The following is a 25,377-nucleotide window of genomic DNA, read 5'->3' as shown; positions in this document are numbered from 1 at the left end:
CCCACATCTGCCTCCTCCATGCCCCTCACTGGCAATTTGACCCACAACCTGGGCATGTGCCCTGACTGAGGATCGAACCGGCGACCTCTTGGTGCATGGGTCAATGCTCAACCACTGAGCCACTCTGGCCAGGCAAGACTTCCTACTTTCAACGCCTAAAAAATTCTACTCCATCTTGTTCTCTACTGTATTAATTTTTAAAAACCAATGCTTCTTACCACACTTTCATTTTTGTTTTACTAATTTTTATTAAAGAATCAAAGTATAAAACAACACTATAATAATTGCACAAATACAACCTTGCACACAGGGGTGGTGCTACTATTGAAACTGAACTAGTGGCTGTCAGGGAGCGCTGAGGTGCAATAACGCAAAATGTTTACTGACCAACTCACAGAAGTCCTGGTTGGATGTATGACAAGAGTGTCAGGGTATAATATATAAAAGTATCGGCTGATGTGTTCAAAAGCAGAATGCATGAAAGTGGAGACTCACTATACTTTAAGCAAGCACACATGCTCAGACTAAGACAAGGCCTCTGAAGCTAGATGTGCAAATACATAGGGCATGAGCAGGTGAGATGTTCCAATAAGCCCCACAGTGAGGGAGAAGAGCTCAGATCAAAATGAAAGCACCATTCTCTAGCCATGCTGATTAAGAACTGTCACCAGATCTTTAATGAGGTGGGATGTCAGGTTAGTCACTCAATCCACTGATTACTATTAATAGCTGTCTATTTTTATGCTTAAGCAACTATATATAACAAATGTTAATCTTCATTTTGGGGCAGTCATTTATTCTCAAATATTTTTGACAACTTAAAGTAGGAAATTAAAGAATCCTACAGGTATTGTTATAGATAGTTTCTTGGACTGAGTGAAAGTCAAAACTTGGATAGGCAAGACCTCTTAAATAGCTCTCCTTACAGAATCAGTCCTTTAAAAGCATAGTTCAGCTTGACTGTGCTACATTTTATAAAATAGTACCTGAAGAGCATCATGAAATGAATCAAAATTGTGTCAAGCCAAGAGAACCTAATTTTATTTAAATCGGATGGAAAATAAGAATTTGAGATTAAGAAAAATACTTTTGCATTTAAGTTTATTTAAAAATCTAAATTTCTAGCAACACTGATAATACACATGTATACAAATTGAAAACCAGCCCTGGCTGGTTTGGCTCAGCAGTTAGAGCATCAGCCCTGGGTTCGGTTCCCGCTAAGGGCACATACCTCAGTTGCAGTTTGTCCCCAGCCCCGGTTGGGGTTATGTGGGTGGCAACCCATCGATGTGTCTCTCTCACATCGATGTTTTTCTCTCTCTCTCTTCCTCCCTCTCTCCCTCCTGCTCTATCTGAAGATAAAGATAAATGCAAAAATGTCCTTGGGTGATAAAAAAAAAAATTGAAAACCACACCACAAGCATCAAAGCCTAAAAGTTCATTTCTCATGTTTCAGTTACAGAAAAGAATTCCTAGGACAGATACTGCGCACAGGGTCTAAGTTAAGGACTGGCCACAGGAAAGCGAGAGCCTCCTCCTATTATCCTTGTCAGGTACTTAGCGCAGCTTTCCCTTAGCCCATCAGGTAGACAAATATATAACTGAAGAATGTGACACACCTGGAGTTCTTATTGATGAACCAGAATCTCAAATCACAGATTCTGTTTATTTTTTCTTTTTAAAAAATATGTTTTATGGATTTTTTTTTTTTTTTTTTGGAGAGAGAGAGACACAAACATCTATGTGAGAAAGAAACATTAATCAGCTGCCTCCTGCATGCCCCACACTGGGGATCGAGCCCAAAACCTGGGCATGTGCCTGACCAGGAGTTGAATTGGAACCTCTCAGTCCATGGGATGACGTTCAATCCACTGAGCCACACTGGCTGGGCACAGATACTGTATATTTTTTTCAGATTACTAATCACAAATTAGGGAATAGATAGGACCAGCTAGACTTCCTCGTAGAAAAACAGTTTTATAAGACTTGTGTCTATGAGTCTCTACTCTACTTACCACATTCCAAATCCAAAGGGATTACCAAACTCCCTTAAGAACATTTTTGCTTGGGATACATTCCATAGAGAAGAAATGGAAAGATAAATGGACCAAAGGCTGACACATAGATTGGAAGAGACAGAAAAGGCGGCCACCAATTGGTGATTTAAGTCACCAATGAGTAAGAAAGGCAACAGGATGTTTGATCACTCAATAAAAATTGACCATGTGCCTACTATGTGCCAGTCATTTTGATGTCACTGAACTTTCCAAACAAAAGGCCAAGTAAAGATGTGTAGAGAAAGATTTAGTTCAGCTAAAAGTTTCTCAGCTAAAATAATCAGCAAGATAGCAAGGCAGGCACCCCAAGTACTAAGAGAAAAGTGAAAAATCATTTTCTCACCCATTCAACTAGTAACATATAAAGTGTCTTCTGTTTGCTAGGTATTATGAAAAATGTGCCAGTGAATCAAAGCATTTTCTTCACTTACAACACAAAGTCTGTTCAACAGGCCCCAAGCCCAGAAGCCAGTCTTTATTGTCAACCACAGGCAGAGATCATGTAACAACAGCAGGGATGCCAAGTACCAAGTGCGTGCAGTAGGCAAAAGGGGGAAAAGGAAGCCATGAGAGGGAGAACCACTGTGAGTGACGGGTGAGGACGAGTCCCATGGAAGGGGCAAGTCTAAAGCTGTGTTCAAAAGATAAGAAGGCTTCGGGTTGTTGGGGAGGTGCAGGAGCAGCATTCTCCAAGGAGGAGCGGGGCAAAGGCTAGCAGGATTGAAAAGTGGGTTTTCCAAGCCACATACATGTGAAGTTGGCTACAGTCGGCTCTCATTTATCAGGTGCATCAGTTCCAGACTCTACCGCGATAAATGAATTTCCGCGAAATGGGACTCTTTATTTATATACAGTCATCCCTCACCACTTCGCGCTTCGACTTTCACGGCTTCCCTCTGTCGCGGTTCTTCCCAACACAGTACAATATAGTATAATATTTGAAAAACTGTGATAGAGGGAAGCGGCGAAAGTCTGTATAGTGGATTGGGAGAAATGCAAGGTTAAGAGGTTTGGCCTTGCCCTGGCCGGTTTGGCTCAGTGGTTGGAGCGTCGGCCTATGGACCAGAGAGTCCCGAGTTCTGTTCCCACTAGGGGCATGTACCAAAAAAAAAAAAAAAAAGGTTTGGCCTTGACCTAATGATGGAGTGTGATGAAAGTGGTCTTCAAATGAAAGAAGGATTAGTAACCTCCTGTAGTAATTTGCAATGACACAGTTAGTGGAGGCAGTAGGAACAGGAAGGGAACATGGAATATACAACACAAAGGAAGGATGAAAGGATTTGGTGACTGTTTAAATAGGAGGGTGTGGAGCAGGAAGAGGGGTAGATTCTAAGAAATGAGGTTCAAAATTGGCAGAAAGATGGGGCAAGTGGCACAAGAAAGAGGTCAGAGTTGAACATACAGATTTTGGAGATGTAGTTGATACATATGTCATGAGAATGGCCTGGCAGACACAATACTGGTGGTCAGTCCAGGGACGAACAGGGTGGAGCAGAAATACAAAATGCATCAAGCAAAGCTCTGGGCAAAAGATGTTGCATTAAGGGAAAGGGGAGAGAAACTAGGAAGCAGTCAGGATGGAACAATGGAGTGAACATCAAGGCATTCTGGGGTGCCCTGGCTGGCGTGGCTCAGTGGTTGAATACTGTCCCATGCAACGAGAGGTCACCAGTTCAAATCCCAGATAGGGCACATGCCCGGTTTGTGGGCTCAATCCCCAGTAGGGAACATGCAAGAGGCAGCTGGTTGATGTTTTTCTCTCCCTCTCCTTTCCTATCTCTAAAATCAATAAAAACTTAGCCCAGATCCCTCTTTTTTTTTTTTTTTTAATTATTTTGGAAGGCCCAGAAAGTTACCATAGTTTTCCATAAAGAGGAAATGGAAAGATAAATAGACCAAAAAGGTCCTTGCACAAAGAGACAGAGCTGGGAAAGTAGAGAAGCCGGAACTGAAAGCTAGTTGTCTTCTCTTTTATCATATTCATTAACCTGGTTACTTATGCTTTCTAACATACTTATACACAAATTATCTGATTTTCTGAGATCAGGTGACCCTCTTTTGTTATAAATCCTCAGTGAGAGAAATACTACATAGAGAGCCCAATGTCTGATTTCTAGAATGGAGCTCTCTTCCCTAAAGCCCTGTGTTCTCTTGAAATCCTCTCTGCTCTTTAATGTTAATGTACTGGATGCCTGCTAGGAGCAGCTCCATAGGTACAGAGACGGTGACTCAAAGAATGAAGCACAGACAAAAATGGGGAGTGAAGTTCCTAAAGGCTCAGAGGACAGGATGGTCAGTCACCACTATCAACCAGCCACCTGAAGAATCAAGGAAGACTGAGTCAGATCTAAGATCCGATAAGGCCCTGGCAAATGCACAACTGGCCCACCCAGCTGGGCCTGCATGGGCAGGTCCCCACCCCTCAGAGAGCAGAGACATGGGACTACAGAGTATAGTAATCTACCTCAATCTCGAGTGCCCAGGAGTCTGCTCCTCTGCTGGCAGAAGGAAACACATGCCAATGTTTTCCAAAGAACAATGAGCAAGGCTGTTTCAATAGAGTCCATTTTAGATACAACTTTCTTGAGCTATTTTAGGATTACATTAATTGGAAGATGAATAATTTCCAGCTGCCTCTACACCTGTCTCCAGATCTCTTACCAGCATAAAACAATGGTCTAACAGGCCTGTCCTGGCAGAGGAAACGGGGCTCAACCACGTGTTTGCCAGGCACCTGTACACAGCAATATCTTCTTGAGCAATTTAAAGTTCACTGGAAAAATCTGACCTGTGTCTATTATCTTGGTACTACTCTGAGTGAGCATCTCTGGAAGGTCAGTGGCACAGAAAATATGGGGGTAAACAGGTTTAACCGAAAGAGAAGGCAATGAATCTGGACCCAGCAGGCAAGGGTGTGGCTCTGCCACTTATCTGAAATCAACCTGGCAGAGAACAGAGTGGCAACTCCAACAAAGAGAATGTGGCGCCAGCACTTGAAACAAACTGGAACAAAATATGCTCCGGAAATGTTGCAGAATACAAAACAGTTATGTGAGATGAACTCCAAAAAGAGCTTTTGAACTCTGGCTCAGTGACAAAATCCTTGCAAAAGAAATAAATTTAATGAACCTTGTACACAATGGGAATAAAAGTAAAATTCAAGTTTATCAGCCACCTCCACCACAACCACAAAGTCAGAGCTTGTAATTGCATACAAAAGGTGGCTGAGATAGGAATGGGTCTGAGAAAGGGAAGTCTCATAGACAACCACCTGCCTGGCTCACTGGATCCCCATCTCAGGTCAACACCCAAATTAAGGTGACGGAAGTTTTCAAAAGGGACGCTGTAAATCCAAATCCAGAGAGGAAAGGAAATGAGAAAGGAACTAACACTTGCTGACTGCACATTCTGCCAGGAGCCTTATGTACATCAGCTCATTTTATCCTCATAATAATTCTAATAAAGTAAGTAATGGTCCAATTTCACAGCTAATGAAATTGATCTCCTTACAAATTAAGTAACATGCCTAAGGTTACAACCACCACCAAGTGGAAGAGCTGGTATCAGACCTGGGAGTGTTACATATATGTAATATGTTCCCTTTTCATAGGTCCTTACTTATTTTAATTTTCCTTGGGATTTATTTCATTTGTTTGACAAATATTTATAGAGAAGCTGCTACATAAAGTACTACTGTTCCAGATACTGAAGATACAGTAAGGACTAAAGTCTCCACCTTTGAGAATTTAATTCCAGTGTATGAATGCTTCAAAGCCTCATTATTTCTAACTTGGGGTCACAGAGAGAAAAGATAGAGAATCAGTGAACTAAAGAATTTTAATATTCTTCTGCCTGTAAGAGAACTGAACAACAACTTGTCTTGGTTATTCTGATTTATGTATAACTTACACGCACGCATACAACTTGAATAGGTAATAAATAATACAAAAGCTACCCCACGAGTCAGTGGTAACTGGATACAACATGCCCAGACCGAAGAATACACAACCAGAAGAAGCTCTGTTAATATCACCAGAGAATCACTTGAGGAAGTAAAAGGTTATATGAGGAAGTAAACAGTTGTGTGCTCCTAAGCCATTAACTTAAGACTTTTTTTAACAACCATTTGCTGAGTGCACAAATGAGTGAAAGAAAAAAATATTGGCAAGGATAACATTTTAAAAAATGACTTGAAGCTCTAACTAGGGAGAAACAAAATAAAAGTTTCCCATGAGGAACAACATAATATTCCCCAACCTATTAACCAGCTTTCAACCCAACTCAACAGAGAATACATTAATGATCTGGCCACTGGGGAAAATACAATAAAGTAAACGTCTGAGAAAATGCACATGGGCAAGCCATGTGGCAAGATGTCAGAAAAACAGGTGAGATCCTTGACCTATGGATTAGACCTTCTAGGTAGACAGGACCCTTCCAGTAGACCCACATGGGCCAGTGCATGAAGGAATCAGTCTGGCCAAATGAATGCCCACCCCAGTCAGGTCATATTGGTGCAGTGTCAAACTGCCCTCATTGTGAACTCCATTCAAAAGAAAGACACAGGATAGAGAGGGAGACAGAATTTTCTGTCAGACTGGCTTCTAACCTTAAATATGTCATTACTTGATTTTGCCCTACTTCATTCCCTTCTTGCCCACCTTTCATCAAAAGTGTCACAGAGTTCCCTGGCCAGTGTGGCTCGGCTGGGCGTCATCCCATGCACCAAAAGGTTGCCGGTTCAATTACCAGTCAGGGCACATGCCCAGGTTTTGGGCTCAATCCCTGGTAGGGGGTATGCAGGAGGCAGCCAACTGATGTTTCACTCTCACACCAATGTCTCTCTTTCTCTTTCTAAAAATCCATTTTTATTACTTCTTGCCTGAGGACATTTTTTTTCATTGATTTTTTTTATTTTTATTATTTTTTTTATCCTCACCCGAGGATATTTTTCCATTTTTTGTACAGATAAAGTGGGAGGGAGAGAGAGGAAGGGAGAGAGAGAGAGAAACATCGATGTGAAGGGACACATCGAGTGGCTGCCACCCGCACGACCAACCAGGGCCGGGGACAAACTGCAACCGAAGTACGTGCCCTTAGCGGGTACCGAACCCGGGTCTCTCCGGACCGCAGGCCGACGCTCTAACCGCTGAGCCAAACTGGCCAGGGCTCATTGATTTTTTAAGAGTGTGGAAGGGAGAGAGGGAAGGGAAGAGAGAGGGAGAGAGGGAGAGGGTGAGAGAGAAGAGAGAAACACCGATGTGGGAGAGATACATCAATTGGTTGCCTCCTGCAACCCAGGGTGGTGCTCTTGACCAGGAATCAAATTTGAGACTCTTTGGTGCATGGGATGTCACTCTAACCACTGAGCACACCAGCCAGCACTAAAAAATATATTTTAAAAAATAATTTTTTTAAAAAGTGACACAGATTATAGAAGAAGCAGAGTGTCCTAGAGACTGGAGGTCCACCTACCTTTCCAAGCCGACTTAGAAGAACCCAGCTTGTGGCAAAATGCTAACAACTTGTGAACCTGTGATGGGTATGTGGGTTTCACTCTATTACTCTTTCAACTTTTCAATATGTTTGATGTTTTTCTAAAAAATAAAGTGTGAGCAAACAAAATTCACCTTCAAAAAGGTTGCAGTGAGAAAGGGATGAAAATGGTATATCACTCCCCAAATCCCAGGGCAACACTCTGATAAATTTGGATCACTCTAAACTTTAGATCTCAGTCAACTTGTACCAACAACCTTGGAGATTAAAAATAATTTTTCTTTAACAATACCTGGGAATCCCCTCTCTCACTCCTGATGTCTGTTTCCCTAGGCTGGAGCCATGTGCTGACTTGGGGAGCTCCCCCTCCAAGTTCTCTCCTGGAGCAGGGTCTAGGGGATTGCTTCTGACCTTTACAGTCTAAGGTCACTCTTATCTCCAAAGCCAGCCTGGTCTTCGCAGAGAGCGTCACAGATGCCTTCATCATAGGGCACCAACAGTACCAAAGGATTAAACAAGGGCAGTTTTTCCTACGCCTATGGTTAGCAAAAGAGCTGCCAATGTGGAAGTGGAAAATTCGTTGCCAAAGGATGAAATTCATTCAAATGACAACCTACCCTATTGCTGGCCATTCCAGGAAAGCAGGGAGGGGACATTTGTAATGGGAAAGGAAATCTGTTACTCTATATACAGCATAATTCACTTCATGACTTAGTCCGGAAGGAAAAGAAATCTATTTGAGTTCAGTGCCTGTCTGACTAGCCCCTTGTTGACCTCCCCACCTTGTCTGTGGGGAACCCCTCAACCCAACCCTCTGTAAAGATCAGAGGACCAAATTATCTCCCCTGTGCTCCACAAGGACTCACAGGGGCACCACATACTCTCCCTGGAGGGCTCGGCCTCACTTCCAGGGCTGGGATTTACCAATGTCACTCAGCAAGGTGAGGATGGATCCTTCCCGTAGGCCACAGCAGTTCTCAAACTGGTTCAGGTACTGTCAAGAAGATGAGAAGAAATGTCAGATTGAGTGCTCATCAACCAAAATTAAGTTCCCAAGTGGCTTTTAACAACTAAAGTCATCTGCGTGAGGACCATGGCCCTGGGCTTTGGGGACCTGGGCTGATAGGCAGCCCGGGCAGCAGGACAGGCAGGAACTGGCCCGAATCGGAGGAGGAGGAAGCTGGGCTGAGAACTTCCAGAAGCACTCACTCATGCATAAACTGAGGTGTCTCTGAGTCACTCTAAGATGAGGGATTTTCAGTCTCACCTGTGCTGCAGTTTTGAGGGAGACAGGCCAGAGTCTAAGCTCAGCCACAGTTGGCCCACTGCTCCTGAGCATCCCGCAAAAGGCCGGGTGGAAGGCACTTACTAAAAACCACCCTCTGACCACTTCCCGACATGGCCTCGCCAGTGGGATGATGACAGGAGGAAATATTTAATGAGCACTTACTACGTGCCTGGCACCAAGCTAACCTCTGCACAGATTAGCTAGGTAACACTTTCCCTGCAATGTCTCATTTCATCCTCCCACTGCCACTGAGGTACGAACTGTTGGAATTTCCATTTCGTAGGTGAGAAACCTGAGACTGGAGGGGGTCAGTGATCTGTCTGCTCACACAGCCATTCTAGGGCAGAACTGGAACATGAAGCCATGCGTGTCTGAGGCTCGAGCCCACACAAACCCCCTTTGCCCTCCTGGCCCTCTCAGCTTACAGGGGGGCTCCATACACTGCCGGAAATTGGCCTCCAATGAAGATAGTGGAGAAAAAACTTCCTAATTGCAATTCACAGCATTAACTAATATTTATAACCATGAACGTCCAAGAGCCTGTTTCCTGAGCCAGGCATACGGACTTCACTCTTTCAATCTCTTCTGGGGTTTTTTAAAAATATTTTTTTCTTTTCTTTCTTTTAATATTTTTTTCTTTATTGGTTTTAGAGAAAGAGAGGAAGGGAGAGAGAGAGATAGAAACATCGATGAGAGAGAACATCAGTTGGCTGCCTCCTGCATGCCCCCCACTGGGGATTGGGCCCACAACCTGGGCATGTGCCCTGATAGGGAATCGAACCAGCAACCTCTTGGTGCATGGGTTGATGCTCAATCACTGAGCCACACTGGCCAGGCAACCTGTTCTGGTTTTTACATTTGCTTATGTGCTGGCCAAACTTGTATCTCTATGACCAGGATGCAGATTTTGAACTTTTTAGAGGAGGGAAAGACAGGCTATCTCATCTGGAGAACAAAGAGAACCCCACTGCTCTGGGCAGCAGCACCCTCCTCCAAGTTCTCCCACCCACCACCCTGGGTAACAATGCGGACAGAGGCCCCTTAGGTGTAATCACTTCCTGCTTCCCCAGATCATCCTGCAGGCACACCAGGTCAATCATGCTGAAGTGTGTGTCTGCTTCCCTGGCTGACTGGCTCTGCAGCCTACGAGAACAAGTCTGAAATCTTCTGCCCAGCCCTCCAGAATCTGGTCACACCCACTGCCTCCTACACTGACCTCCCAGAGCCATCTACTCAACTACAACATGGCTTCATCTCCATAAATAACTGCAGTTAGCAACAGATGATTGCCAAAGGTTGGAAAAATAGAGAGTAAAATCGAAGCTTTGTCACCTTCCTCTCTGTCCTGTTATCAGTGCCCTGCCTGCGGTCATGCCAGCAGCTGTGCTCACATCCGGCTGTGACACTCCCGGGATGCGCCCACCCTGTGCTGGAGAAAGCTGCTGGGGCCGAACAACCCTCAGGAAAGTTTCCTTGTGGAAAAGAAGGCGGAAGGGGCCAGAAGAGTGAGAATAGCACATGATGCTGGCTGGGTCCAGCAAACTGCTGTGTGGAGACAAAGGAAATGCCTGGATTCCCCCTCCCCAATATCCCTCTAGAGTGAGGAGCTGAGGGAGATATGCCCTAACAGAGAAACCTCTTTTTCATACAACAACAACTCTTTTGGCCAGAGCTTTCGGTTCTCCTCGTGCTGGAGGGCACACTCAGTTTCACGGGTGGAGAGAGAGGTGGCGCCGCCACCGCAGCGTGTGAGGGTTGGATTCCACCTGACCTCTCTGGGCTGTGCTATGCACCCTTTACATGGGAATCATAACTGTTTTACCAACACCGCAGGGTTGTTGGAAATCAAACGAGGCACTGTGTAAAAGCAGGCTGTGTGATGCTGTTCTGGAGAACAGCAGGGAGGGGGACACACACCGCTGTCCCTGAGATGAGGGAGGGCTGCCATCACCTACCCTGAAGTGGACGTCCTAGAAAAGAGAAATTAATGTGGTGAGAAGAAAGACAGCAGAGCTCCAAAGGTGAGTCAGTGGTGGCTCTGGAGCCCCAGCTGGGTTCCCTGGTTACTGAGCCAGCCCCCTTCCTGCTCCCCTCTGTGACCGAGGGCACTGCTGCCACATCTGCGGGAGAAAATCCCTCCTAATAAGGACAGTGGTGACGCTGTCATGAGAGACTGAGGTGGCCCTGACATGCCAAGGGAAAGAACATTTGTTTTGGAATGTGTCCAGTCTTTCCCTGTACTCAAGACCTGGTGATCATTTCCTTGTCATTTTAGCAATCGCTGTGCAGAACGTATAGCAAGCCCTTCCCTGACTTTCTCGTAAGAGCTTCTGATTCAGTCTCTTGATTCACATCCCCACACTGGGCATGGACAGGGGATTTGAGAAGGAAAAACAATCCTAGTGAAGTCACCGTGGCTCCTGGAGCTTCCTGATGATGAAAGTGGTGAAAGGTCTCCCCACTGCTCCCGCCCAGCAGGCTGTGCCCTGCCACCCTGGAAGCGTCACCTTTCGGAGATCTCCTCCTTGGCAGTACTCCATGGCCAGCAGGGGCAAGTCGTTGGGAGCCAAGTTCTGCATCCCCTCGGGGACATCCCGGGCAGCCACCACATTGGGGTGGTTCAGCCTAAGAAGGAGGAGAAACCAATTAGGAAGGAAACCAAGCTTTGGCTCAAATCCATTCCCCACTCTGTCCATGTCTCAGTGAGCTCACCTCGCCATCTAACAGAGGCCTAGAGTAGCCACGGGCCTTAGGAGTAAGTAGGAATCGGTGACTCACCACAGTGCCTGGTCAGTCTGCATCCACCCAGCTCTACTTTCAGCACCATGCACTCAAGGACTCTGTGAGTACATCAATATAACTTAATTTTCTTTTCAGTGCCCCATATCAAGTCCTCATTGTACTTCAAAACTGCTTCTAAAAGCACAGAAAGTAAAGGGACTTCCGATCTCATGCCATTCGAGTGGCGATGGCATGTAGCGGTGTGTGTGTTTGGGTGTGTGCATGCAGATAAGGTGACACCTCCCCTTTTTAAGAGGTTCGTGGAGGGAGCAACTGTTTAAGGTCTTCCAGGCTGATGAGGCTGCTGGGAGGACAGGATCCATCTAGGGACTGACAGGCCCTGTCTCCACACTGGAAGAATAAATGCCAGCAATAGGCTCACAGCATAGAGAGTCACGTGCCAATTGGAATTGGAGATCTGGGGGGAAGGGGAGAATTTTTGCTGACAAAGGAAAATTCACTGGGATGGCTAGTTTAAATTCCTTAATATAACAAATAAAACTGACCAAAAGCCCTTGCCAAGGGACTGATACACAGCAGGTAGGGCTGTTGCTCCAGATCTCAAAGTTCAGCTGGCTCCCTCCAGATTTTCTTTCAATGTCCCAAGGCCCCTCAGCTCCAGTGGTACCCTCCCCTTCTCCCCCAAGGGGCCGCTCTGTCAAAGGGCTCAGTGAGCCAGTGCCCCGACCTCACCGTCTCATGATCTGGATCTCCAGGCACCACCGCTCTCGATTCCGGGGGCTGAGCTCCTGCCGGCACTGCTTGATAGCGATCTGCTCGCCTGTTTCCTACAGGAAGAGCACACGGGAAGGATCAGCGCAACGAATGACCAAACACAGAGAAACCCGGGTCAAATCCGACACTGTCTCTTTAGGGCCCAAAGTATGGATGGCATTTTTCCCCCGTTTCCCGAGGCCTGCTGATAGACACTCCCAAGCCACCTGCTAGCCCATCAGGCTGGTCTCCATCCTCCCCGCCTCTCACCCTGCCCTTCTCTCTCCTTATTCCTATCCACCTGGAGTCTACATCAAGGCCTTACTCCATTCCCATCTCCTAATCAAAACCTCTGCTGCCATTCCTGCCCAAAAGATTTCTCATTCCTCCAAACCCTGAATGCTGTCATACCAGGTTGAACCATGTAACATCGCAACCTTGACCATTCTGACCTACACAAATGGCACTTCCATATGGCTCAACCTAATAGTTACTGCCACATTCTCTAATGTTTCATGTTTCTCTTCTTTTTCATGTTTGTCTCTCCAGAAAGAATGCAAGCCTAGTATAAATAGGTGGAAGACAAACTCATTCCAATTCCAGCTCAGCCATTTACTAGCTCTGTCACCTTGGGCAGACCACTTGGTCTGACTCATTTTCCTGATGTCCAAAATGGGAATATGGAAGTCCAACTTTCAGGGCTGTCATGAAACTAAGCCCCTAGCAGTGTCCAGCCCTGAGCAGGTATCCAATAACACTCCTGGGGGCACACCCGTGTCACACAGGTACTCCTGGAATTTAAAGTCCTCCAAAGCTTGGCTCCAACATGCCTTTCCAGCCATCCCCCCATGACTCCACCCCAGCCACGTGACACCTCAGCTGGGCTGGACCACTGTCCCACTGCTGTGCTTCTCTGGTCTATGCTCTCTACAGTCTTCCTTTTGCAAGGGGCTCTTCCCCGCCTCTCTAAACAAGTAACTCCTCCATTGTACATACCTAGCAAAGACTTATTTCCATAGGGTCACAGGATTATTTTCCCTTTTCTTTGTTAAATTGTAAGTTTGTCTATTCTCATGCCCTTTAACCTCTACTCTAGTAACTAGCACAATGCTCTCAATTGGGGTATTTTTAATGGAAGAAAAGGCAAGCAGTAAAATTTTTGTGAGTAATTAACTGTCTGCCTGGATCCTGAGAATTAACTCTTCCCTTTTCCTTAGTGCTCTAAGGAGCAGCAAGGAGCCACGGGGGACAGGCTAAAAGTGGAGGGCCCTGAGGCTGCAGCACTGGCAGCAGCAGAGACAGCAGCTCTGGCCCTGGCCTCTCCGACTGCCACAAAGGGGTAACCACTATGCTGCTGTCACCTCCACGGGGGCCTTCAGCATTGATGAGGGACAGCAGCTGCCCCTGGTGTGGCTTTGGTAGCACCAGACTGGGAGCTGGTCCTGCTATCATCAAGCAAGCTACACTAATACACTGTGTGTTCTGTGCACCCATAGCAAGCACCTCCCCAAGAGCCACATGCTCAGTATGACCCGGGGAAGAGCCACAGCCTACAGGATGGTACAGAAATCCACCAATAAAAGATTTCAAAACCATACCAAAATCCTACTGTTACCCATCTGATATCCTAGAGGTCCTGTCAGACCATTTTCTCACTTTATGAAAATACATACTGAGAACAATCATAAGCCTTATAATTATTAGCCTTATAAATGCTATGTAGTACTGAATGGGACTTAAAAACATGTGAAAGATTGTGGCAATACCTCCCAGTGTGCATGTGGCTGTCCTGGCAGTGGAACTGTACCACGGCCACTCATTCACCAAACTAACCATGATCCCTGCAGGAACAAGGCCCTGCCCAGGAAGAAAAGGGAAAACGGAAGTCTCTAAACACAAGCGGAAGTTGTCTGATAGGACCACTGAATCACTGCTCAACACAGCAATCCCTAGGACTGACGGTCAAAAACTGTAAGCTTCAGAAATGAGGTGGCAGCATCTCTGATCTTACAGCTCCAATTCCAGAAAACAGATCCTTACAACACCTCTAAGATACTCTCAGAAGTTGCTTTTATCAAATCCCAATGTTGCTGTGGTTAACTTGCCATCACGCAGTTACCTTACATGCCTACCTTTTTTTAGTAGCTCTATTGAGACATAATTCACATACCATACAACTCATCTATTGAACCAATTAGTACAGTTGTACAAGTGTATTTGGGTAGAAGTCCACCCAGGAAATGTGCCAAAAGAACACCATTTCTTCAGTCGATGTACAGACTAAATTACATCTCACAAAATGTTCTATCCTCTAGATCATGAACTTCTGAATTCTTCTGTCTGTTCTCAACCTGATCTGTACTTGGTTTCAAGTTTCACTTTCATCAGCATTCAGATTCACACTTTTGCCCAGTTCTATGGTAACTTCATCAATAGCAGCTCTCACATGCCATTGTGGATGCTTGTTTCCAGACTGGTGGGACCTCCACAGAAACTCACACTGTGGAAGACAGAGTTCTACAAGTGAGAGAAGACTGACGGGCCAAGCTGTAAAATGAGGTAGCACTGCTGAGAGCATCCACTCAGCATGTGATGTTTTGATAGACAGGCTTATAAGCAATAGTGTAGCAGAAGATACTAATGGCTTGTTACTTCAGAATGACTCAGAGTTTAAACCAAGATATTTTTAAATGTGCACCTATTTTAACTTCAATTCACAGAAAAGTGTGTTAGTTTTCTATGGCTGTTATAACAAACTGCCACAAACTTAGTGGCTTAAAACAACACAAATGTATTTTCTTACGGAAATACTGCTGAGCCAAACTGGCCAGGGCTGGATGACTCTCTTTATTGGACCTGGAACCCCCAGCCTCAGCTCAGTTCTGTGGAATCCTAGACTTGGCCCAAACCATCTCACTATCCAACTTCTAGTAAGTGGACTCTTCATTTGCGACAAAATTTCAAATTGGTTTGTAGCCCAACTGGTGTGGCTCAGTGGATTGAGCATCATCCCAAGGACTGAGAGGTCCCGGTTTGATTCCTGGTCAGGGCACACGTCCAGGTTTCAGGCTCGATCCCCAGTTGGGGGCAGGGGCGGTGCAGGAGGCAGCCAATTGGTGTTTCTCTCTCACATTGATGTTTCTATCTCTCTCTCCCTTCCTCTCTCTCTAAAAAAAATCAATGAAAACATATTTAATAAATAAATAAATAAATAAATAAATAAATAAATAAATAAATTGGTTTGTATTTTGAGAAATGGAGATAGGAGCCAACAGTGTTATCTGTGTTGGATGAAGTTCATTACAAAGGTCATTAAGAGCCTCTGTGAGCCTTGGCTGGTCTGGTTCAGTAAACAGAGCATCACCCGGGAACCGAAGGGTCGCAGGTTTGATTCCTGGTCAAGGGCTCTCAAGGACCTGGGTTGCAGGTGCCTCTCACATCGATGCCTCTTTCTCCTTTCTTCCCTCCCTCCCCCACTCCCTTCCACTCTAAAAATCAATAGAAAAAATATCCTCAGATGAGGATTAACAAAAGCAACAACAACAAAAAGTCTCTGCCCTGGATGGTTTTGCCCAAAGGTTAGAGCATCAGCCCTCAAACCAAAGGGTTGAGGGTTCGATTCCCAGGGTATGTACCGGGGTTGCAGGTTTGATCCCCAGCTCTGGTCGGGGTTGTGTGGGAGGCAACCAATCAATGTGTCTTTCTCACATCAATGTTTCTCCCTCTCCCTCCCTTCCATTCTATCTAAAAATAAATTTTAAAAAACCCTCAGGTGAGGATTAACAAAACAAAACAAAAAAGTTCTCTGTGATTCTTTGCTTGTTGTACACGAAAACATAAAACTTGTGTAAATGACTTTATAATGAGTGTATTATAAAGTGTAGAAGGCAGGAGGACGGAGGGTGCCAGGAGACACGTCCTCAGACTTCTGAGAGCTGTCAGAAGTTGCCACAGCACAAGTGATCTGGAAGGCTAGTTTATATAGGAGCTGGTGCAGCTTCTCATTGTTAGCCTTCTTCTAATGACCAAGGGAAACTCACAGAAAGCCAAAGAGTATATTCAAACCCTTAGCACAGAAACCCCAGTCTCTTGTTATCATGGCCACCATCCAACAGACCATGGTGGTATAAGGGGGTAATTAATAATAACCTCTTCGTTCCTTCTCAGGCCTTGCCTTCCAAAATGAATGTTCCAGAAAGGTGCGAAGCTGAGCCCAGAGAGATCCTAGAGACAGAACCCAGGCCTGAGTGTCAAAAGGTCTGGGGTCCGGCTGCAGCTTCAATCGACTCAACAGTGTTGACCAGTCTACACTGAGAGGGCTCTGACTTCAACCCACTCTGTTCAGTGTAAACACCCCATGGACACAGTGGCCTCCAAACTCTCCCACAGGACTTGGCAACAAAGTAGGTCAGAGTGTAACTGCCTCATCCTTCACCTGGTAAGTGTGTGGCATTGAGTCCATTACTTGAGCTTCTGGGTCTTTATCCACAAGATGGAGATGACTCTACGCATTCTGGTGTTGTCAGTTAAAATGAGAAGGAGTGTTTGATACACAGTGAGCCTTGAATAAGACAGTGGTATCATTTCCTTTCTCTACCCTATGCACATGTTGCTCTACCCATTTGAAGTGCCTTCTCTTGTCCCCATCAGACTGTCTACACTACAGTCTACTTCCTTTCAGGATCCTGCTCAAGTTCCATTTCCTCAAGAAGCCTTCGCTCACCTCTGGGCAGTAAAGAAACAATATGGATAGAGCACCTAGACCAGCTGGCACATGACACTCCTGATAAATAGTAGCCATTATTATTTTCACATAAGTTGGTGCTTATATTTTGATATACTGGATAAATTCCTATGTATTCATTTTCCCCTCCTTGATTAGAGTGTAAGCAAGCACATTAAAGACACGGCGGTTGTGTCATTATTTTTCCCTGATGGATCCATGATGGAGCTTAGGCCAGTGCTCAATAAATTCTTAGTGAACTGACTGACTAGTCTTTCAGACTTCAAAATACACAGATAAGCTGAAGTGAGCTTAGTCTTCTCCAGTGAGGGGACAAGTAAAAGTTAGTACTACTTCACAAAAGGGATGATTAAGAATACCTTATCTTTTATATCTTTATAACAACCAGTGTATACATGACCCAAGACAGTGCTTCCCAGATATTTTCACATCAAAGTACACAGAGAATATATTTACAAGGCATCCTAGGACTTTTCCAGAGAGCAGCTGCCCATGTCTGGCCCAGAGCTGAGGGGATCAATATCTTGGCATCCTCAAAATTCCAGGGGGAACTTGTGGCCCATAGCCATGAAGCTGGCAATCACGGAGGCAGGATTTGAACCCAGCACTGTGTGACTGTGATCATGTATTTTCCCCCCTTTTTCCCACAAGGTGCTATAGACTGACATCACTCAGATCATCTCCTTTTCTTCTTCCTTTATATTTAACAAAGATCTTATTGGCCCAGCCAGTGTGGCTGGTGGTTGAGTGTTGACCCATGCACCAAGAGGTCACCAGTTCGATTCCCGGTCTGGGCACATGCCCAGGTTGTGGGCCCAATCCCCAGTGAGAGGCATGTAGGAGGTGGCCAGTCGATGTTCTCTCTCATCAATGTTTCTCTCTCTCTCTCACTCTCCCTTCCTCTCTTTCTAAAAATCAATACAGAAAAAATAAATAAATAAAGATCTTATTGAAATTATCAGCCTATCTAGGCTGTACTGACCCTTGGGCTGAAGATTTAAGGGAATACCAATGCAACAAAGATTGTTAAGGCCCATGCTTGGTAAGAGAATTAAAAAACTCAAAGAAATAGTGGTGGGGTGATTGTTACATTGCCCTTCCTCACTGGGAAATAATCATTTAAGAATTCTCTGTTAAACAAGGAAGACATATATTTTGTCCTCCAAAGGAGTTTTTCCCTTAGTGCTTTGAAATGGTTAGACTTACTGTGGAGAACTGATAATGTCCTAGGGGTGTCCCCCACCATGGATTCCCCCACCATGGAGAAGTCACAGTGGAGAAAGCATGAGGCTGGAATTCAAACAGATGTAGGTTCAGATTCCAAATCCTTCACTTATTAGCCTCTTTGGGTAAGTGATTTAACCTCTCAGCTATAATTTCAGTTTTCCCAGTTATAAAATGAGATTAAAGACAATAGTACTTCCTTCAAGGATTACTGGGAAGACTGCAGATAAAGCACGTAAAATACCTAGCCCAATGCTGGCATGTAGTAGGTTCTCAATAAATGATGGGTCTAGCCCTGGCTGGTTTGGCTCAGTGGTTAGAGCGTCGGCCTCAGTCCAGTGAGACCTGGGTTCAGTTCCCACTAAGAGCGTGTACCTTGGTTGCAGTTTGTCCCCGGCCCTGGTTGGTCATGCGGGTGGCAGCCACTCGATGTGTCCCTTTCACGTCGATGTTTCTCTCTTTCTCTCTCTCCCTCCCACTCTATCTGAACAAAAAATGGAAAAATGTCTTCAGGTGAGGATAAAATAAATAAATAAATAATGATGGGTCTATTATTAGGTATCACTTATCTGACTAAGTAAACCAATGTTTAGGCTCTTTTATGCAATTTCTCTTGTGATTAAAAATGGTCTCTTTTTTGTAGTGAAGATAAAGTACACGCATGGTTGAGTATAATTATTATATTTTACTAAAGTTAAGCAAAGCAACACCACCATAGCCCAGTTATTTTCTTCAGGAGGCTCTGAACAGAGGGGTATCCACCAGACAACACAATGCTCATGTTCTGATCTTGAACATTGATTCAGCAACCTCCTCTAAGCACCCAAAGCAGCTCTACAGATTTCTCCAACTGAGGAAGAATCCAGGAGGACGATGCAGAACTCCCTGGACCGAGTCAGGCTTATCAGCACGGATTCACTAAGTATTTGCAAACACTTAACTCTTCCTACTCCTTCGGGACCTCCACTTTCTATCCCACCACTAAGTCCTGTCAATTTTACCTCTAAAATAGCTCTTAAATCTGCCCACTTCTCTCCATCTCCACCACCATCAGCCCTGTCCAATCTCTCACCTGGATACTCCCAAAACCTCAAACCTCGTGTCCCCACATGACAGGGAAGATTGCTAAATATTTAGGAATTCAGTGAGAACTGGCTGTTAAACTGTCAGTGGCTTGAAAGGAGCCATGGTGGAAATAGTTACTCCGGAAATCAGGGCATTTTTTTTTTCTGGACAGCTGATTTCCCAGCACACTGCTTGGGCCCAGCCGTTCCAATCTGTCCCTGAAGTCAGAGTGGACCCCTTTCAACAGCTTCCTGTTGCCTTTTGGATCAAAGCAAAACCTCCTCAGCAGTGTCTGATTCTCACCTTCTGCACTTCAGCCTCCCTGGCACCTGGTTCCCTGTCATCCTTCCTTCTAGTCACACTTGCCTTGACCTACCGCTCCACACGGTGGCTCTGAACAGGCCACTCCCTCTGCCTGGAACTCTTCCCACATTCTCTGCCCAAATAACGTCAATCAATCCCTCAGATCTCTGCTGGAGTGCACTTCCTGGGGAAAGCCTCCCCTGACCCCTGGTATCCTGGGTCCCTCTCCCATGTCATACTTATCATAGTTGGGGTTTACATTTATAATTATCGATTAATGGCTCTTTCCCTTTTCCAAAAGGGTGTTTATCAAAAACCAAAAGGGTTTTAATCACCACTGTATCCATAATAGACAATATTTATGGACTGACTGAATGAATGAGTTTGTGCACCTAACACATGTATAACATAAAGATAGTTGCTACGGGGGACTCGAAAGAAACCCAAAGCCACACAGAACCCTGGCTGATCAGGAACTTGGAGCCTTGACAAGACACACTCCTACACATAGACAAAAAAGACATTATATGAGGCATGCCAAATGAGCAGACCCGAAGGAATTCAAAATTCCCACAGAATGAAGGAGTCTACGATGGATTTACGGAAGAGATGATCCAGAGCTGATCCTGGAAGAACGGGTAGAATTTATATAAAGCTGTCTAGGGAAGAGAGACTTGTCCCATAGAGGGCTAAGCCAACAAATCTGCTGGAAACCAACAACGGGCGGTAAGGCCAGAAAGACAGGGAGAGGCCAGACTGCGGACAGGCCTCAAACAGCAGGATGAGGAGGAGTTTAGCTGTTGGCTTAGAAAAAACAAGTTAAGATTTTTGAACAAAGGAAGGAACTTAAAAATAGTAATTCTAGAAGAGAATCCACACACATACACATATACATACACACATTATTAGACCCATATAAATGAAGCCAGAAATAAAATTTAATCTGACAATAGTTTTCCAAATACAGAGAGCAGATTGGGGGGCATTTTGAGCTAGAGCTGACAGACAAGTGGTACATTTGGACAAAACTCTTTTGAAGGAAACCAAGATGTCTCTAGTTCAGCTGCAGCAAGATGTTTGCCATAGTCAAGACTCTAAAAGCCCAGGCTGGTCTAGAAGCAGCGCAGTCCAGGTATGTTGGTGCTACAGAGCGATCTGGCGCTTCTGTTGCAAATGCTAAGCCCCTGGCTTTACTCTGACCAGAATAAATTTCAACCAGTGGTGTTACTAAGTTAGCCTGCTCAGCCAGGTACAGGGTTTGCTGGAACCCTAGTTTACCAGTGGGTGTGAGAATGTTCCTGTAGTGCAGAGCCAGTAGCTTCGACGACTCTCCCTGCTTGCTGCAGCCAGGCTCCTGGGAAGTGGAACACAATCTGCCATTCCTTCAGTCCAGAAAGGGGCAGCAGCCCTGGACTGAAAGGTAGGTGCCTTCCTTCAAAGACTTCAGTGGGTCTGAATTTTGGATCAGGAAGCTAATTTAGCTTTTTGGTGAGTGAGGATTCCCTAAAGCAGAGGTCTCCAAATGGGGTATATGGACCCCAGGGGTTACCCAAAACTGGAATCCAAAGAAATTAAGTTTTACTCATATTAACTATGTGGCACTCTCCTCAGATCTTCTGTCAAAAGGCCCCTTGCCACTTTTGGTACTCGAGGCATCCAGAGGAAGAAGAGCATTTCACAGGCAGGGGTGGGCAAGGGCCTATGGGAACAAGCTGCAGGTTACATGTGCTCTGCTTAGTTAAAATTATGAGTTGTATTCTATAATTTTTAATAACTCTCATAAAATGGTTGAGTGGCTTAAAAAGATTCCTACAGAGAATTTCAGTACATGTAACACCTGTACAAGCAAACAAAAAGATGGAAGAACACTTCTAGTGTGAGAAACCCGTCAGACACATAAGAAGCAAAAACAACGAAGCGCTAATGGGACCTAAAAAAGAAATCAGTCCAGCCCTGGCCTGTTTGGCTCAGCGGTTAGAGCATCAGCCTGCGGAGCAGAGATACCAAGTCCCCTTCCCACTAAGGGCATGGACCTCGGTTGTAGTTTGTCCCCAGCCCCAGTTGGGGTCGTGTGGGAGGCAACCACTCGATGTGTCTCTCTCATGTTGATGTCTCTCTCTCTCTCTCTCTCTCTCTCTCTCGTGATGTTTCTCTCTCTTGTTGATGTTTCTCTCTCTCTCCCTCTTTCTCTCCCTCCTGCTCTATCTGAAGATAAATGCAAAAATGCCCTCGAGTGAGGATTAAAAATCAGTCCAAATAATTCAAATATAAAAATTACTTAAAATATGGATTTTCTTTTTTTTTTTTTTTTTTTTTTAATCCTCACCCGAGGACATTTTTCCATTTTTTGTTCAGGTAGAGTGGGAGGGAGAGAGAGGAACAGAGAGAGAGAGAGAAACATCGATGTGAAAGGAACACATCGAGTGGCTGCCACCCGCACAGGGCCAGGGACAAACTGCAACCGAGGTACGTGCCCTTAGCGGGAACCGAACCCGGGTCTCTCAGGACCGCAGGCCGATGCTCCAACCGCTGAGCCAAACCAGCCAGGGCTAAAATATGGATTTTCATCCAAGTTCCTTAACAATAATTCTCTTTCATGAGCACCTGTGTATGTTGTACTGTGAAGTACTGCAAAAACTAGGAAGACATTTAAAAATATTTCATTCTTATCTTTAAAACTTTTGTATTTGTATGTTTTATAACATGATATATTAGTACACAATATATTTAGTATATGATAGTCTAGTGTTAGCATAGGTATATAATTTTAAAATATATAATTGAGGCTGAAAGCTTAAAATTGTTTTCCTATTTATTTAGGTGGCATAGTCAATAAGCTTGGAGGCCACTAGCCTACTGCCAGCTTTGCGGCCCTGGAACTCCCCTTCTCAGTCCCCCTTTCCACTCTCTCCCAAGAAGCCCATGGCAAAGGTGAGCCACATTCGCCCATCTAGCACATTGTGGGGTACAGTCAGTGAGAGGGGGGCCTACCTTCCACAGCCCCCACCCCTGCCTGCCCATAGCCCTTCCCAGCTGCACAGAGCCCCTACCTGATTGTGCCATCGGATGACGTTTCCAAATCCCCCCGTCCCAAGTCGTTCTTTCATCTCCCAGGCCCCACATGTCTGGGTTGGCAGGGAGGGTGACCAGCTCATACTGATGCCGTGCTAACTCTGTAAGCAATTTGGGGTGGGGGACAAAAGGTTAAGGTTGAGAAAAAATGGAACTCAAAAGATGGAGAAGGTGAGAGATACCATTGCCCTTCAGAGCTGGTTTTCATTTTGTATGAAATGAAAGTTTGGTGTGTACTTTGGTTTGGGTAACAAACTTTTGTCTTTCTTACTTTCCCCCACCCCCACCTCAGCCACTGTGTATGCAAGCAGGGAGGAAAGTCACTCGAAGGAGAGGATGCCACACACCCCATGACCTGGAAAAGGGATCCCCAGCCTGGACTTCAGCGAGGGGCGCCCCGCCCTGCCACTCTGCCCAAGGTTGCAGGAGCAGAATCTGTTTGAGTTTCCCCACGGTCACGTGTGTCTTCACACAGTTCGAATGAATCACTGCTCTCTCCCAAAGCCACCCACCTGGAAGCCGCCACCTGGAACCGCCCGGCCTGGGCTGTTCTGGGCCTCCGCACTCCAACTGCACAAGAGAAACGCTTCCACGCCGGGATCCCCCAGCCCCCCACCTTTAAACTAGACAGAAGTGTCTTCAGGAGCCTCAAGTGAGGCGGGAGATACAAGCCTGCCTGGGCAGAGGGGACTAGGGGTTGGCAGGTGGCACCGGGGCCCCAGCACCCCGTGGCCCACGCCCGCCCGAGGACTCACCTGTCGGCGGGGACACGGGGCGGGGGATGAGGGGGCTGGGGCGGAAAAACTAGGGGCTCTGGTACCACCCCGAAGACATTAAAGTGCGGGAATCTGACACCCGGGAGCCGAGCGCCACTTCCTCAAACACTTCCTGCTCTGGCGTCACGAGTCACGTGGGCCTGGGCCCGCCCTTAAAGGGGCCGCAGGGGGCGCTGACCGTGGCCACCGCAGGTGCCCGCAGACGGCAGGTGCGCAACCCGGGCGATACCCTGGGGGCCCCGCGCTCAGGTGTCTCCGGGATGGATGCGTGTAGCTTCTAGACTATTTTAATCCAAATCGTACAGGCTGTGCTCCCGGAGAACAGCCCTAAAGCAAGCCCTAATACGCCCGAGTTCTCTTTAGACAAATGACTTTGAACTGAAGAGGTTTCAGGGACGGGGGTGATGGGGATTTCCTCACCCCAGCCCTCACGGGGTGAACTTGACCCTGCTTCCTAGACTTTTAACCAGGTGGAATTTCCCGCGCCCCCGCCGGGATTGATTGAGGGACTGTTTACAAGAATTGCCTGTGGCCTCCTGTGGTCACGCGGCACTTCCCTGGTCTGGAGGTTTGGGGCTTGGTATGAAGAATGATAAAGCACGGCCATACTCCTTAGAAGGACCAGCCCCTGCTCCCCTCTTTAAAAGATAAAGAAAAGGAAACGATCTAATAGTGCAGCCTGAACTGCAGCTCCGGGTCCAGTGGTGTGGCTTGAGAAATTGAGAGAGGCGCTCAGCCCTGAGGTTTATCCTCCATCTCCTACCTACTTGGCATTCGAGTAAGGTCTTTTACAAGTTTCTTGGGTCTGTGGCGTTATATTAGCAGTCAAAGGAGTTGTGTGTGTTGGTAGATTGACTCAAGCAGGAAGGATATATTAAAGGAAGCCTGAAATAATGATAGCTGCATTTATAGAGCATTTCGGAAGTGTCAGGCACGGTCTAAAATCTGTACTTGAATTTCTTCATTTAGTTGTCAAGGCAACCCTACAAACTGAACAAAACTGCATCATTATCATCATCTTCATTTTACAGATGAGAAAACTGAAGTACAAAGAGGAAATGTCTTTTATTATTATTATTATTGACATTTAGAGAGAGAGAGGAAAGAGGAGAAGCAGGGAGAAAGAGAGAGAGAGAGAAACATCTATTTGTTGTTCCACTTATTCATACATTCATTGGTTGATTCTTATATGTGCACTTACTAGGGACTGAACCCAATACCTTGGCATATCAAGATGATGCTCCAACCAACTGAGCTACCTGGCCAAGTATCTTTTTTTCTTTTTATGAGTTTTTAAAAATTAAACTGATATATGCCTGGAAGCAAGATCTAAAATGCTCCAGAGAAGTCTTTATCCCAAAGTCACAGGCTAGTAAGTTGGTGATCTGATATCCAAACCCAAGCGACTGGTTCTTGGGTCCATGGTCTTAATAGTTGGTTAATAGTACCATATACACTAAGAAATTCAGAAGGAGGCTAAATGAATTTTGAAGCAGCTACTGCTATTGACTGACTACCTCAGAGAATCTAGGGCCAATTACTTAACCAGTGCAAACATCCTCTTATTATTTATTTATTTTTAATTTTTTTAAAATCCTCACCTGAGGACGTTTTTGCATTCATCTTCAGATAGAGCAGGAGGGAGAGAGGGAGGAAGAGACAAAGAGAAACATCAATGTGAGAGAGACACAGCCACTGGTTGCCACCCACACAACCCCAACCAGGGCCGGGAACAAACTGCAACAGAGGTACATACCCTTAGCAGGAAACGTACCTGGGACTCTCTGGTCCACGGGCCAAAGCTCTAACTGCTGAGCCAAACCAGCCAGGGCCATTTCTCTTCTTTAAAACGTAGGC

At 45.6% G+C, this 25,377-nt stretch overlaps 1 protein-coding gene across 14 annotated transcripts in view; it reads right to left on the bottom strand.

Annotated features, from left to right (window-relative positions):
* Positions 1-25,377, bottom strand: part of IKBKB (inhibitor of nuclear factor kappa B kinase subunit beta) — a 75,391-nt gene that overhangs the window by 28,880 nt on the left and 21,134 nt on the right. For 7 of the 14 annotated variants that reach the window (XR_004958047.1, XM_036249763.1, XM_036249768.1 and 4 more), the window contains 4 exons: positions 22,723-22,845; positions 12,316-12,410; positions 11,349-11,466; positions 8,478-8,547 (listed from right to left, as the gene is read on the bottom strand). Coding sequence is in view for 13 of the 14 variants with exons in the window: in XM_036249763.1 (XP_036105656.1) it covers positions 8,478-8,547; positions 11,349-11,466; positions 12,316-12,410; positions 22,723-22,827 (388 nt within the window). In the remaining variant the exon portion in view is untranslated. Of the gene's footprint in view, positions 1-8,419; positions 8,548-11,348; positions 11,467-11,619; positions 11,682-12,315; positions 12,414-22,722; positions 22,846-23,091; positions 23,132-23,256; positions 23,477-23,499; positions 23,613-25,377 lie in introns of those variants that run through there. The other 7 variants (XM_036249761.1, XM_036249764.1, XM_036249766.1 and 4 more) reach the window with 7 other exon arrangements.

Source organism: Molossus molossus, unplaced genomic scaffold (genome assembly GCF_014108415.1).
Source record: "Molossus molossus isolate mMolMol1 unplaced genomic scaffold, mMolMol1.p scaffold_m16_p_9, whole genome shotgun sequence".
NCBI classification, from domain to species: Eukaryota; Metazoa; Chordata; class Mammalia; order Chiroptera; family Molossidae; genus Molossus; species Molossus molossus.
The sequence above is the reverse complement of the archived record's forward strand: the minus strand, read 5'-3'. Positions and strand labels throughout refer to the sequence as shown.